Source organism: Oryza sativa, chromosome 4 (assembly GCF_034140825.1).
Source record: "Oryza sativa Japonica Group chromosome 4, ASM3414082v1".
Taxonomy (NCBI): domain Eukaryota; kingdom Viridiplantae; phylum Streptophyta; class Magnoliopsida; order Poales; family Poaceae; genus Oryza; species Oryza sativa.
In genome coordinates this window covers 25,505,259-25,520,068 of record NC_089038.1, presented here as the reverse complement: position 1 = coordinate 25,520,068, position 14,810 = coordinate 25,505,259, and the positions used below count along the sequence as shown (strand labels likewise).

The following is a 14,810-nucleotide window of genomic DNA, read 5'->3' as shown; positions in this document are numbered from 1 at the left end:
CAAACCCTACCCCTATGAGCATCTTCGAAGACTGGGCCGGCAAATTCCTACCACTGAAAGCACAATGCCATTAAATCCTGAAAAATTCGCTTCCATGAGGAGTCGAACCCAGGACCTTAGATGCTACTGAGGCTCTTGTAACCACTAGGCTACACTTGTGAACTGGAACTATGTCAAATCTTCGTTCTGATGGCTATGTTCTTCCATTTTAGTTGATTTTGCAGAATATATATGATCTTGGAGAAAAACAAATTGTCGTGGACAATATATGTTCTAGCAACTCAATTCGATCGCAGATTATAAAGGATTGATGCATACTACAAGCTAGTCCTTTGTATATTTTTAAGCACCCATCATATTTGTTGCACATGACTGAAATTAAGAGTAATTATTAGCTATGTTCTGTCGTTTTAATTGATTGTGTAGATGAGAATATGATGTGTTTCCAAACAATTGAATCAATTCTCTCCGCCTAAATAATACTTGATGCTACGAGCCCTTTTCTTTTGTATTTTAAAGCACCGGGATACATATCTTCCTTACGATGCATATTTACCATGCATGCATGCAACATATGTACTTGCCATGGTGCATCGATGAATCTGTATCACACCCTCTAGCTAGCTAGCTGCTGATCAATGTCTGAATTGTCGCTTTATTTGAGATTCTTGGAGAAAGCAATGGCTGCTTCGACGTGGTCTATCGTTTTCTCGGTGATGCCTTTTAATAAGATAGTACTCAATCAACATGCTATCTTTTGATCAGGCTCAATTAATTTGCCCAAAAAATCTCTTGAATCCAAGCTAAATCAAGATGCTAGTTGTTGCAACTTGCAACTGATGGTTTATCAAATCAGAAAGGTTGATTTGTGAATGCGTATATGGTTCGAATGAAATCTTGCTTTCGCATGCAACGTATACACTGACGTCTGTCTGAAACCATAGCTTGCTCTCGTCTGGTATTCTAGATTTCCCAGGCTAATTAATCAAGTCGCGCGCTGCAACCATAACTTGACTACTATTCTTCGCCTGGAAAAATTTCACTTGTTCTGATCAAGTTTATGGAGCAAAATTAAGTGTACTGTACCGTAAATGGACGGAGCAGCACACGGGCTGGCAGCGATCGGAACTAGCTTGAAACGCAACGATGGCAACGGGGAGGTGGAAGGGAGCGATAGATGCTATTGTTCTTCCTCGTCGTCCCCTCTGTTTCGCGGTGAGTTGAGCTCGCGATTAGTGTTCAGATAGGGTAGGCTCGTCGCGCGCGCGCGGATTCTTTGATGCTCTCTTTGACCTTTTTCTTTTTCCGGCGACCGCGCCGGCGCCATCGCGCGGTTGGATTGGTTTGGAGCCTGTAGCATTCTGCACGGTCCGTGGACCGCTGGGCTGGGCTGGGCGATTCTGTTCTGCGTGGAGCGTGGAGCGTGGAGCTATTCTCTTGGCTCCGGCGAGCTCTCCATGACCATGGATGTGAGTATATCCTCCTCCGCTGGGTTGCTCCTTGATCTCGTGGCCCCACCTGGGTCGCGATTACAGTTAATCTGAACCCGCCTGACAATTTTCTTCAGCCAATTTTTGGGGGGCAGTTCGATTCAGACAACAGGACTTGCTACAGGATAGCGGTCTGCAGCCGCCATTCTTCCTGATGATAGTCGATTGATCCGTGAGTCATTCCTGTGCCCCGATTAAGTTTGTCATGGAACACATAAGTCTGCTCAATTTTGAAAGAAAGAAAAATAGAGGAACTGAAATTTTCATCATCAGTTCGTTTTGTCATCTCATCTAAGTTGTACAAAGGCTTCTGTATTTTGCTAGGTAGCACTGCTCATCAGAAGGGAGAATTTTGTTCTGCGACGAAGAAATTGCAATACCCCCAGAGTTTAATAAAATCCGTGCATGATTACATGATTAATGGAAAACTGCCATATTTCTTCCACAAATCAATTCAAGCATCGTTACATTTTAATTCCCACAGAAGAAGGCTTCACAACACGGGATGCTATCGCGCTAAACACTATACATGCTAGCAATTCAGAGATCTGATAAAAGCAAGGGTGAACTTCACAATACATGCTAACAATTCAAAGATCTGACAAAAGCGAGGGTGAACTTCACATGCCAACTCAGTACTGCAGGTTTGGAAACAAGCATCACAAAGAAAGAATATACATCATTACATGCCGCCGTTTCATTTGTCTTGAAATGCTAAAGTCTAAAATGTCCTACGCTACAACGTGACAAGTAACAACGATCAGACCACACCTAAACGCTACGATAAACAAAATACACACATGCTTATACATCATTTGAGCATTTCCCCCTATTCGCTATGAAATGCTAAGTTCATCTATTGTACGTGCAATATCAGCAGCTAGTCCATTGGTTCCATTCATCTGCTGTTCCGTGGCACGATTGCTACTGTCTGAATTCGTTTCGCTCCCAACAGTTGTGTTAGAACCAGTTGCTGCAGCAGCGCATTCAGCAAACCGGTAGCAGGAGATCAAGTGGTCATTGGTCATGCCTGAAACTTGCATAAACGTGTAGACAACTGTTGGGCCTACGCTACGGAACCCCCTGCGAACCAAATCTTTGCTTATCGCATCCGCTTTAGATGTTTTGACAGGAACCTGGCGGGGATACCTGAATCTGCTCAAAATAGGTTTGTTGTTCACAAAGCTCCAACAATACTTATCAAACGTTCCAAACTCCTCTACAATCTGCAATGATAAGCACAATGGATTAGATAAGCCACTGTGTAGCTCAGGAATGTCTTTGGGTAACCATCCTACGTTTTTTTGCTTTAAGAAAAGCATGATGAAAACTGAATCGGACACTGAAACGCCAAGGTAAAGCCAAAAAACTTTGCTTCGGGATGGGGTTACCAAATTTTATGAAGACTTTACAGGAGATAATGTTATATCAGGAGGGGGTTACCAAAGAACTTAAAGCGTGATTTGTATCATTCTTATTCCAAGAAATGAACTAGAGACCTCTTTATGCAATTAAAAGGTTCAAGAGTGTAAAGGGCCAACCTTGAGTATTTGGCGTGCATTTTCAATGACACCACGCAGTTTTTGTTCAGATAACAAGGTACTGCTAGGACTTCCAGGTGCAATAATCTTCTTTTCACTTAGTTTAGAGACCAATACAGGGTCAAAATCCATGAAAACCTCCCTGTGAGACATACTTGAATATGTTATTTGGGATTTGCCAACACCTAGTACTACAGGTTCAAGTACATCAGAAATGCAAAATGTTACCTGAATATAGGTCTCTTGTTCAGAATTGTTGGCCATGTAAGTTCAGCCAATGCACCTGAGAGCACCAGCAACTCAAACAACACCCTGAAAGTAATAGAGTAATTTACACTTGATTCTTTTACCAAATGGAAGAGTATCATATCAAGGTTGATGATATTCACATACTTGTCATCATGAACTGGAACTCCCCATTCTTCGTCATGAAATGCAGCATAACAGGGTTCTGCACTTGTAAGCAATGAGTGCTCATGTGTTAAGATATGAAAATATATGCTACATAAGATCAGTTTGATAAACAAAATAGAGATTACTTGGCATAGGTCCTTTAGAAAATTTGTTATTACCCAAGTCCTTAGTACCAAAAAATATATTCAGTAAACAAGAAAAGATGAAAAGAGGAGGACCTGACCTTGTCTCGCTCAAGTTCAATGTCAGTCTTATAAATTGGCAAGACAGATGAAAAATGATTCCACCATCATGGGCATAATTTCATCCCGTTTTGTTACTAACACATGTTTCTTATAAAACTCACAAGTTTATGAATTAATGCATTCTTGTGTTTATGAGAGACATGGATCGGCCTGCGTGCAGGCACTGTGAAATGCAAAGATATGGGTAATACCCAAAGATATGGTCATTTCAACAGCAAGCTTCTTAGAGTTGGTCACCACAAAATGTTCTCGGCTCCCATCCCCACCCCACCCTAGAGAAGATTTATTCAACCTTAAAGGTCTGTATACAGGATTGCAACATGAAACAAGATGACTACAGTGTGATGTTACTTCTTTGTGTTCGCGAAAAGTGATGTTACTTCTTTCACAAGAATGACAGATTTTACTTAGTATAACTCCTTGTGATTGTAGTGGCTAGCTACATGTCTACACCCGCACCATCATAAAACATAGTAATGTAACCACATACAGAAAACATTTCTGTAACATTTAGAATCTTGAAGATCGGGGTCTGCCCAGAAGACAGAATATGCTCTGGCCATTTTTTACCCAGTGCATGGTCTTTAGGATCTAGCATTTCTAACTCACAAATGGTGGGCCTTTTGTTCTAAATTTTAGTCCTGATGAATCATATGATTATATCCTCTCTGCAACAAAACCATCGAACAAAAATAACTGTACTAGAGACAATGCAGGATAAATTTATGTCGACACTGGCTGAAAAATGCAAGCGAATCGGGAACACGCACCAGTATTAGCTGTCACCCATGAACACCTCCTCTTCAGACCAGGCACATCATTAGCAGAAGCCAATCCAACCTCCCTTTCCAGCATGGAAACAATCTTGTGATCAGTCTGACAGAGAGTCTTCTTCTTCCTAGCCCCAAACGTCGGCCTCCCAATCCGCCCCGTGGACGCCCGGCTGCAGAACGAGTCCGTGGATGCGTCCGACGAGCACGACGCGTCGAGCGACAGCCCCGAGCGCAGCAGCAGCTCCTGCCTGCGCATCCCTGCCGGCACACTGAGCGAGGGCAGCAATGTGGGCACCGCGGCGGGCTTCTTCTCCTCCGCCGCCGCCGCCGCCGCATCCCTCCCAGGCCTCGGCGACGGCTTCCGTCCCCTTGTAGCGGAAACCGACCGCGTCCTGCTCCCCGCAGACCGCGGCTCAGAGTCTCCACCGCCGCCGGAAGCCGGCGAGAGCCGCCCCCTCGCGTTAGCCCCGGACATTGCGGCCACAGCTCCCCTCCCCACAACCCTCCCTAGAACCCCCCCCCCCCCCCCCTCCTGATGAATCGAGACCAAATTGGGGGGTCAAAGCAAGCAGTAGATTGCACGAAACCCACGCATTCCAAGCGATCCCCGCCTCCCCACGCGAATCCACGAGCAAAACCCTAGCAATCGGCACCGGGCCTCCCCGGCATTGCCCAGGAACAGCTCAGCCGCCCGCCTCCACCCATAATACCCCAAGCAACGCCCCCCCAAAAAAAAGCCTCCCACTCTGAGCTGAGCTCGCGGAGACGAGACCAAGAGCTTAATCACAAAACCTCGGGGGCATCATCAGCGACGCACGACCCAGAGATGTAGCAGAGCTGTAGCAATGGCGCCGCGGCGCGCGAGCCGAGACGAAACCCTAGGCGAGGTGAGGGGGGAAGGGGAACGCGAGGTGCCGAGGTGGAGTCCAAGCAGCAACAGCAGCCGCAGCTCAAAATTTACTGCCGCTGGTATTGGTGGGTGGTGGGAGCTCGCTGTTTTTTTTTTCTTTTTTCCCTTTCTTTAGCGGTAGATTTGGTTCAGAGAGGCAGAGAGTAGTTTTGGCCTAGCGGTGTGCGCCTGTTTGTTTCAACTTTGGAGAGTTTGAGGTGAGAGAACGGTGGTTGCTGTTCTGGCGCAATAATATGCGGATATGCAGGTATTGTTTGTCACCAGATATTATATCCAACCTAGTTGCTGTTTCTTTACGTATTAAATTATAGTGGTTTAAATATTTATATTTAATTTCAAACAGGAACAAAATAAATTATTCAAATGTTATCAAAGTAATTGCATATCCAGATTCATGGATTTATGAAATTAGGAACACTCAACACCCAACACCGAAAAATCTTATATTTGAAGTTGTGCCAAATAGGGCCTAAGCCTTCTCAATGTATGGTGAGTGTTAATATAGGTCTTATTGAGTTTAAAATTCTGAGAAGTAGCTGATGAGAGTATAGAAAAGTTGGGTGTAAATTTTCAGCTTCTGGTTTTGTTCTTTTTAAATACAGCTATATATTTTCATAATCTTAGTAAAAATTTGGACTTGTTTTTAGGGCCAAGGATTATAGAAAATGATGTAGCTGCTAGAAACTAAAAAACACAAGTGTGTTAATATATAGGCTGCGTAATTAACCATCTATATAAGAACTCTCCACTCGAATAGAAGTATCCATATCTTCATCTAGTTCCTTAAATCAAAGTAGCCAAGAGAAGTTTTACAGCACCTGCTACGTATTGGTGCTTAGTTAATCATTGATACTTTCAGGATTAAACGACTCCTTCGGGAGCGTATGAATTTTACATTATTTTTACAAAAAATCCTTCAAAGTTCTCGTGAAATTCTTTCCAAACCGAATAGACCCTAAAATATCTCATCCTACATGGCAAGATAAAATGGTTATTTTTTATGAGGACTTCCTTAAGCACTTTGCATTAGAGATGGGCTAGTATTTCAACGCAATACAAAATTAGAGATGGAGAGTTTTTATTAGTTCTTCCGGGGACTTTACAAATACCTTGTGAAAGTCCTGTAAAATTTCTGTGTTCCAGACAGGGAGCAAGATTTGTCCGGAAAACCGGTTAATTGGTGCATAGTAAAACAATAGCAACACCACATTACATAAACATAGAAATTTCTGAGGGGCGCAATAAAGGACAGGCTTCTGTTACCACACCATGACTTTTGGATCTTGGTAGCAATCAGACATCCAGTAATGACTACAGCCACCACATGCTGGTCCCAGATGAGAGAAGCATCAGCAAAAAAATTTGGCACACATTGGTCCAGTACTCCAGTGGACTCCTTGTATTATCATGTAGCCGGACTATAGGAGCCTGCTCATCCAGTTGTTTTCTTGTCATGGATGCGCATGTGCTACCAAACAGGAGTACAGTGTTACTGCATGTCTACCCTGCACGGCATCGGCATCCGCCATTGCTGACGTGAAGACAAGGTCAGAGCAAGTAGGGCACCAGTACCACACTACCACTGAGGAATACACCAACGCATACGGCTAAAACACATGCAAGTACTTCCCCGAGAGAACAACACTGATCCAGTACGTTTGTCTTACAGAGCAACAGTGTCACAACAACAAAAGATGCGTGTGCCAGATGTACGAGGCTACCTTATCGGCAGCGACGTATGCTTGAAAAGTATAAGCTCTCCCATTTGCAGCCGATGCAACTCCATCACGATATGATCTACAGGTATCTTTCATTGAAACAAGGAGGGAAAATGTATGTACAATTGCGTGCTGGCAAAGCTGAAAGACGATAAATTTCCAGTGCAGCGTCTGCACGCTGCAGTAGAAAACTGAAAAGAGGGGGGGGGGGGGGGGGGGGAGGAACAGGGAAATCCATTTTACAAGGGGAAAAACCTTCTCTTCTTGAAGTACCAGATGAAGCAGCAGAATATGACTAAGCCGCATACGCCTGTAATGACAAGCGTCCATTCGAACGCATGTGGTACATTAAACAAGTCCACCTCAAAGTTCATGCCAAAAACTCCCGAGACAACTCCGAAGATGGCCACCACGAATGTAGCCGTGGTCAGCAGCAGTTCAAATTGGATCAGTTGGTTTCGGACGTTGTCCTGTAAGAACAACATTTGTGATGATCATGTGAGCATATTTTCTTGTCCAGATAGAGAGTGACCAAACAGGCTAAAAGAAATGAAAAACAACTTTCATTTCTCTTACATACTGAACCTAATAGCAGTTGCACACTGCTAATATCAGCAATATGAAAGTCTGTGAAATCATATCTCTAGCCGAGCTACTAAACCTTGCAGAAATATATGATAGACATGATATCTGGGGTAAATACATGGTGGAAACCCATATCTGTAATGATGTTAGTCTAAGATAGGACCTTCGGTTTATTCTTACCAACAGGCCCTTTGTGCAAAAGAAATACCACCACAGCAGAATACGATTGTGCATCCTATAATACCAACCAGAATATTGGTGAATAAGGGGCATATGCAAACATGCATGTTGTACAGAAACTGACCACTGGCTGTCCTCTGTAATAGGGAAAAAATCTGGCCTACAGACATTTGAAGTTATAGTGAACAGATGTAGTGATACAGAAGATCTTTTTGTTGACATTGAAAATAAGCTAACCACATGCTCCAACAGCCTGTCAACTGTTGTAATCTTCTGACATCTGACCCAACTTACAATCTGTCTACTGTCTCACCCCAGTCCCAACTTTAAGTTAATCTCAGTTAGCATGTTAATAGATTTTCATTAGCTTAAATGGAACTAATGTTATTGTGAGCGGATTATACTTTATATTTACTAACTTAGTCTTACTGTATTATCATGCATCCTCCAAAATGCTAGGGAGTAATCAGCAGTAACGTTGTCCAATATTTTTTCTTTAGTACAATCTATCATTCCCATTTGGAGACACCTTTTTAGATAATATTTGGAGACACTTGTGAATGTATCTTAGTTTGTCTTGTGCCTTTTTCTAGTCAACTGTAACAACTAAATGACGGGTTAAAAGAAGCTATATATATGTCAAAGTAAACATAGTATGATGGTCAGATAATTGTACTCCTGATTCCAACAATTATGCATTTGCCATATCAGTTTCAAGAATACACAAGGCAAGAGGCATACGGTTTACTTTGAGTATAGAGAAATTAAATAGCAGTTTCAGATGAGAAGCAAGCACTCGCAGTATTGGATAAGAAACAAGCCAATTCTGTTGTGAGATTGGAAATTGATCTGCTACCAAATTAACTATCAAGTATGAAGAAGATATTTGGGGACTATACCAGTTGTATGTTGATGAAATCCTCTGTATCATCAATATACTCCTTCAGCTGTTGGAATATATATATATATATATATATATATATATATATATATATATATATATATATATATATATATATATATATATATATATATATATATATATATATATATATATATATATATATATATATATATATATATATATATAAAACATAAAATTTATTAGCCCATGTAGTTGTAAAAAATAAACAGAAGGGCATAAAAAGCGAGGCTTCGTACCGAAGTTAACTTGCTGAGGGTGTAATCAATGACCACGAAATAAGCCTCTAACAACATTTCAAGTTCTTCTATGCTGTACTGACTACTGTCTGCACTCTTGAAGCTGTCATGCCTACTTCTGGCAAAACTCAATTCCTTCTCAAGCCTTCGAGAAGCAGGGGGTGAGGAAACTGGCGAAACTGGAGCAGAGAAAGATGAACCAAATCCACTATTGCCCATCCCCTGAAACGCCTGCTCCTCTAGCAATGATGCTTCCATCCTCCTCTTCTTCTCTGTGAGGTACATTTCAGCCATATCACCATCGTCGTCCATCAGCTGCTCTATCTCATCTCTGACCTTAATGGGGGAAATAGACCAATTATTGAAAACCAATTTAATGTTTGCCAAAAACAAAACTACATTGACACAGTCCATTTACCTTTTGGACCCTTCTAGTCAATGCAACCAGCTTACTCTTTAGGCGCCGCACACGTTCCAAGTTAAGGGTACTGATTTTCGTTGTCAATTCATCCAGTAAAGGATAAGCGTCAGCCTCCAATTCGACAGCCTGACAAATATGCAAATGTTTTTGGTTCTCCAGTTAGATACCGTATCATTATGCACAAAAGAACACTATTAAAAGAGCGTAGCACAAGACGATCACTGCAGGATTTGCCAATTGATCAGCAAATCTGTGATGCATTACTTCATTTTGTTCACATTCAGGTTATAGGCAATCACTCTTGAAGGCAAAGGAACAACTAAGTATGAGATCCTGAAAAATTAGTAGTTGCTACATTCCTGAACTTTTATCATTGGGGTCAGACACTACCGTTTAGTTGTATGCAACAATGTAAGATCATATGAATACTTAGTATCGACATAATGAACGTTGTGGACAGTGATCTTGCCCACTGCCTGATTCACATGTCACCTTCCTACCGCTGTTTAAACAGAGAATAGCTAAAATAAAAGCTATTGTTTACATCATACAGTGTCCTGGTAAGTAAAAAAAGATATCGTTTAGTGGAATCTACTGGTCTAATAGACATTGCAGATGCAAATGCTTCACTTTATATTAAATCATAATTGCTAGAGCAGTGCAATTGTTAATGAAGTAGTAGTAGCAGACGCCACGCAAGTCAATACTTCTCAATTGTTAATGAAATCAATAATTCGCAAGCAAAGGTTTCCAGATAATACGCAGTGGCACCTGTGCGTCGAGGAACGAGCAGGCAGCTTCGAGCGCGACCTCCAGGGCGATGAACTCGAACGGCAGATCGTCGGCGCGGTCCACGAGGCGGCGCTGCAGCTCAGCGACGTACCTCCGCACGGCCTCCTCCGTCTCAGCTCCTCCCCCCGCCACGTCGGGGTCGCGCAGGATGAGCGCCTCGTCGGCGGTGATGATGCACCGTATCCGCTCGAGGTTGCAGACGACGGCGCGCTCGCGCCCGAGGATCGCGGAGGGGTAGACGAAGAGCGGGTCGAGGAGGCGGAGGTCGCGCGCGGGCAGGTCGAGCCGCCGCATGAGCGCCGGCTTGGCGACCTCCACCGCCTCCGACGCCCCCGTCGCCGCGTCCACGCGCACCCACGACCGCCGCCCGCCGCCGCGCCTCTTCAGCCCGTGGACGTCGATGGCCACGCCGCCCCCGCCGCCGCCCGCCGCGGGCGCGGCGCGGCGGTGGGGCCCATTGGCCGCCGCCGCCGCCGCGGCGCGGGGCGGCAGGAGGAGCCGCTCCTTGGGATCGTGGTCCATGGCCGTCGAGGTCTGTGGTGGGGCCCGGCTGTCAGCGTCGGGAAGGCGGCGTGTGAGGTGAGGTGAGGTGAGTGCGCGTGCGAGGAAAAGGGATCTCCGCGAACAATGCCACGCTGGGAAGTAGCGTGGTGCGTGGGGGTGACGTGGCGAACCGGATCGGGGTGAATCATTGTGGGATGGATTATTTTTTTAGTTTACACCTTTTTGAAAGTTTGTTTACGAATAGATCCCTAAAAAATATTCTAGAATGGATCTTTTCGCAGCTCCAACTTCATTGGCGCTAGTGTTGTTAGCAAAAAGAACCTATTTGAAAATATTTTATAATTAAAAATAAGTCTTTAAACACATAAGTTCTCAGCAGCAAGCCATCCCTTTATGTAAATGATTTAGCTTCCACGAGAAAATTAAGGGGACACTATCAATGTCTGATACCGTCATGTTGGACAACAATATCATTAACGTTGGGACCGTGGAAAAGGTCTATTCTCGAAATAATTTTTTTAATCTATTTATAAAATAAGTTTTCAGAAGAAAAGAAAGGGTGAACAATCCAGCCGGGGAGGGCCTAGTGGCGATTTGGGGAGTTCGCTGCCGTTGGTAGGCCGAGGCTTCAGGCCCATCAAGAGAGTATTGGGCCACGAGAGAACTTACTAATGGAAAAAGTACACCGAAGGTCCCACAATTTGTCATCGGGATATTAAAAACATCCTCAAACCACAAACCCAGATATGCGGGGTCCCTTAAATATACAAAACCGGTCACCCGAGATCCTTCAGCGGCTTTGACCCCGGTTTTGGTCTACGGCTGAGTTAGCATGGGACCCACATGCCAGCGTGCCACGCCAACTTTTCCCTTTCTTTTTTTTTTCTCTTCTTTTTTTAGTTCTCTTTGCCGTGACGGAGTAGCAACGGACGGCGGCGAGCGGGGCTAAGCGGCGGCCGGCGGAGGCAGCGTGCAAGCGCACGGCGACCAGCGAAGCGGCGGTGGTGGCAGGAGGACGCGCGCACGGCGCCGGCGGATGGGGAGCGGCAGCGTCCTCCATGTCGCGTGGGCGAGCGGACCGGCGACGGCGGCGAGCGGGAGACGGAGCCCCGAAGGCGCCTCGCCGCCGGTGAGCCTAGCCAGCCCCAGCACGTCCTCGATGTCCTCCATCTCCATCTCCAGCTGCGGTGGCGCGTCCAGGCCAGTTGTGGGCTGGTGGCTAGTAGGGTTTTTTCGCTTGCAACTCCTGCGGCTCGAACATCGCGCCTACTGGAGAAGCTAGCTCGAACATGGCGCGCCGGAGCGACGGCATCAGCTCGCCGGCTCGCAAGCCGTCGTTGCCACGGTCGCGCATGTCGCGTGCACGCTAATTTGCCTTGCTGCTGCTGCTACTAGGGCGGCGGCGAGCGGTGCCAAGCAAGTTGGCATCTCCGTCGCGCCGGTGCCGAACCGCTGGTGGAAGGCCTCAACGCGGCGCTCGTCCTCGGCATACGAAGACGAGGGCGAGGACGCCTTCGCACGCTGCGGTCCGCCGGCCGCCGCCCGGGCGTCTGCTCCCTACCCGTCGGCCGGCATGCGACTGCGAGAGAAGAGTGTGAGAGAGAGAGAGGGGGGAGAAAGGGAGAGAAGAGGGGGGAAAGGAGTTACGTGGCACGATGACATGTGGGTCCCACGCGCCACGTAGGCCAATACTGGGTTAAAACCACCAAAAAAAAAAAAAAAGATCTCGGGTGGCCGGTTTTGTATAGTTAAGGCACCCCGTATATTTGGTTTTGTGGTTCGAGGATGCTTTTGTATCCCGATGACAAGTTGAGGGACCTTTGGTGTACTTTTTTCCCTTACTAATCCATCATGAGATGATGGGCCGACGCAGCCTCTCGCCGCGGTGGCTCCGGCCCAGCCCGCCTGAACCCTAGAGGGGAGCAGCTCAGCTCGCGTCCGTCTTATAAGTCGCCGCCCCGCGAGGCCGCTAGGGTTTTCTCCTCAGCCGTCGTCTCCCTCCTCGCTTCGCGTCCGCCGCCGCCGTCCCGGAGAGGTAAGGTAAGCGTCCCCCGCCGCAACTACCACCACCTCCGCCCCCGCCGTCCTCGTGCTCGTGTTCGTCTTAGTCAAGCGCATTTCTGTGCTCTGTAGCCGCGCGGGATGGAGCTCGCGTCTCTCCCTTAATCTGAGGGCGAGGCTGGATCCGCTACTTGCGCGCGCTTTTCGTCGATTTCTTGTAGTGGATTTCAGGTCGTTGCTCATCCAGTAGTTGGTGCTTTTCTTCTGGAGATTCAATTTAGGATGGCGTGTTACACAGTCTAGTACGGTGAATCTTTAGAACTGTGGGTGATGTTTAGGGATGCTGGCGATATTAGTGTGCTCGTTATGGTTGATTTGAACTTGATGTAGTTGTTTGTTGACTATTAAGGTGGTTTTTTTTTTGTGTGAGTTCTGAATCTGTTGTCTTGGTTAGCTTTTGGTGGTTGATTGGTTTCACATCAGAAATTACCCTGTTTGGATTATAATACAGGATACATTTTGATTACCACATAGGATGTATCGTTGCTGTTAGCCTGTTACTAGTACTCTTATACTTACTGAAATGGTAGGGCCGAACTTTTGCCTGATTGCTTATTTAGATTTACTTGGCTAATGTGAAATGTGTGAGCAAGATACCTTTTCCTCCTGAAGTGTATAACGACTCTACTGTGAAGCAGTTCTATGCTTAGTTAGGTGGCTTTCTCTTTCTATATTAGTAATGTATTATGAAATAGCTGAATTCGCAATGGTGTATTGTTTAGTTTTTCTGTTTCATACTTCTGATATCACTGTTCTCTTTGTGTGCAGTTCAAGAGGCAGCCCTGTGAAGCTCCAATGGCTCCTAAAGGTACACAGATGATATTGCTGGATCATGTTTACATGTTCTTTTGATTTCAGACCATGTGCAAATTGCTTCATATTGGTTGTTTTTAACTATTTCTAGTTTTGTACATCATATTATTATGTAGTCTCGCTTGCACTATATAAGGTCTTAGTACTGAATAAGTTCTTTTATGCATATTTGTTTAAAATAAGTATTGAATTGCTAAGCATTGATGAATATGGTCCATTGGAAATGAGTGTATTCCTGTAGTCGGGTTGTATAATTAGTCTATGAATCCATTTCTGCCTGGCTTTTTTAACCTCAGCTTGGTGCTTAATTAAGATGCATGAACTGATTGTTTTATTTTGTGTCTAGCTGCTCCTGCCAAGAAGGGTGATGCCAAGGCCCAAGCCTTGAAGGCAGCCAAGGCTGTTAAGTCTGGGACAGCCAAGAAGACGACCAAGAAGATCCGCACATCCGTGACATTTCACCGCCCCAAGACCTTGAAGAAGTCTAGGGACCCCAAGTACCCAAGAGTCAGTACCCCTGGGAGGAACAAGCTTGATCAGTACCAGATCCTTAAGTATCCCCTTACCACTGAATCCGCAATGAAGAAGATCGAAGACAACAACACTCTGGTCTTCATTGTTGACCTTAAGGCTGACAAGAAGAAGATCAAGGCTGCTGTCAAGAAGATGTACGACATCCAGGCAAAGAAAGTGAACACTCTGATCAGGTTAGCACTTTCCTTCATACTTCATTTTATCGCTTGATTTGCTAGGTAGTGTAGTTAACTGACCCTACTTGTCTTCCAGGCCTGATGGGAAGAAGAAGGCTTACGTGAAGCTGACACCAGACTACGATGCTCTCGACGTGGCCAACAAGATTGGCATCATCTAAGTTAGGGTGCTGCAGTAGTCTTTTGTGTCCTGGTCTCTATGTGATTGGAGTTTTGTAGCTATTACTTAGCGAATGCCTCAGTGGCTAAGTTATCACTATTTTGCTGCACACTTCCATGAATTTGATATAATGCAAGTGACTTATCGTGAGCTATTATATGCTTTGCAGTTGATCACTTGATTGTACCGTTGATTGCTTTACGAGCCAGCTAGTATTTTCTTTGCATGCCCAAAATTTTGCTTTACTATCCCAGTTTTTCAAGTTAGTACTATAATGATCTGATCAAGCATTCTTACATTATGATCTGGTACCTTAGCTTGGTTTCCATGTT

General features: G+C 45.1%; 3 protein-coding genes and 1 long non-coding RNA gene across 6 annotated transcripts; 2 read left to right on the top strand and 2 right to left on the bottom strand.

Annotated features, from left to right (window-relative positions):
• The first annotated feature begins 1,088 nt into the window (after window positions 1–1,088).
• LOC112938750 (uncharacterized) lies at window positions 1,089–1,690 on the top strand. The gene is made up of 3 exons (XR_003242024.2): window positions 1,089–1,215; window positions 1,358–1,469; window positions 1,568–1,690. It is a non-coding gene; the product is annotated as an uncharacterized lncRNA (long non-coding RNA).
• A 399-nt stretch (window positions 1,691–2,089) lies between these two features.
• LOC4336309 (uncharacterized) lies at window positions 2,090–5,391 on the bottom strand. Its single transcript, XM_015778514.3, has 5 exons — window positions 4,461–5,391; window positions 3,425–3,482; window positions 3,260–3,343; window positions 3,032–3,173; window positions 2,090–2,716 (listed from the first exon to the last, which is right to left on the bottom strand). Exons 1-5 carry the CDS (start codon window positions 4,936–4,938, stop codon window positions 2,327–2,329), a joined length of 1,152 nt encoding a protein of 383 aa, XP_015634000.1. The 5' UTR covers window positions 4,939–5,391; the 3' UTR covers window positions 2,090–2,326.
• A 1,608-nt stretch (window positions 5,392–6,999) lies between these two features.
• Window positions 7,000–10,813, bottom strand: LOC4336308 (magnesium transporter MRS2-C). Its single transcript, NM_001419640.1, has 5 exons — window positions 10,210–10,813; window positions 9,436–9,564; window positions 9,018–9,353; window positions 8,756–8,803; window positions 7,000–7,561 (listed from the first exon to the last, which is right to left on the bottom strand). Exons 1-5 carry the CDS (start codon window positions 10,750–10,752, stop codon window positions 7,331–7,333), a joined length of 1,287 nt encoding a protein of 428 aa, NP_001406569.1. The 5' UTR covers window positions 10,753–10,813; the 3' UTR covers window positions 7,000–7,330.
• Window positions 10,814–12,705: 1,892 nt separating this feature from the next.
• Window positions 12,706–14,654, top strand: LOC4336307 (60S ribosomal protein L23A). 3 transcript variants are annotated; one of them, XM_026024821.2, is made up of 4 exons: window positions 12,706–12,966; window positions 13,564–13,603; window positions 13,955–14,315; window positions 14,395–14,654. In XM_026024821.2, exons 2-4 carry the CDS (start codon window positions 13,591–13,593, stop codon window positions 14,477–14,479), a joined length of 459 nt encoding a protein of 152 aa, XP_025880606.1. In that variant the 5' UTR covers window positions 12,706–12,966; window positions 13,564–13,590; the 3' UTR covers window positions 14,480–14,654. The 3 variants fall into 3 exon arrangements, with proteins under 3 accessions (XP_025880606.1, NP_001406568.1, NP_001406567.1); NM_001419639.1 differs by having other exon boundaries at window positions 12,720–12,769; window positions 14,395–14,635; NM_001419638.1 differs by having other exon boundaries at window positions 12,720–12,774; window positions 14,395–14,635.
• The last annotated feature ends 156 nt before the right edge of the window (window positions 14,655–14,810 follow it).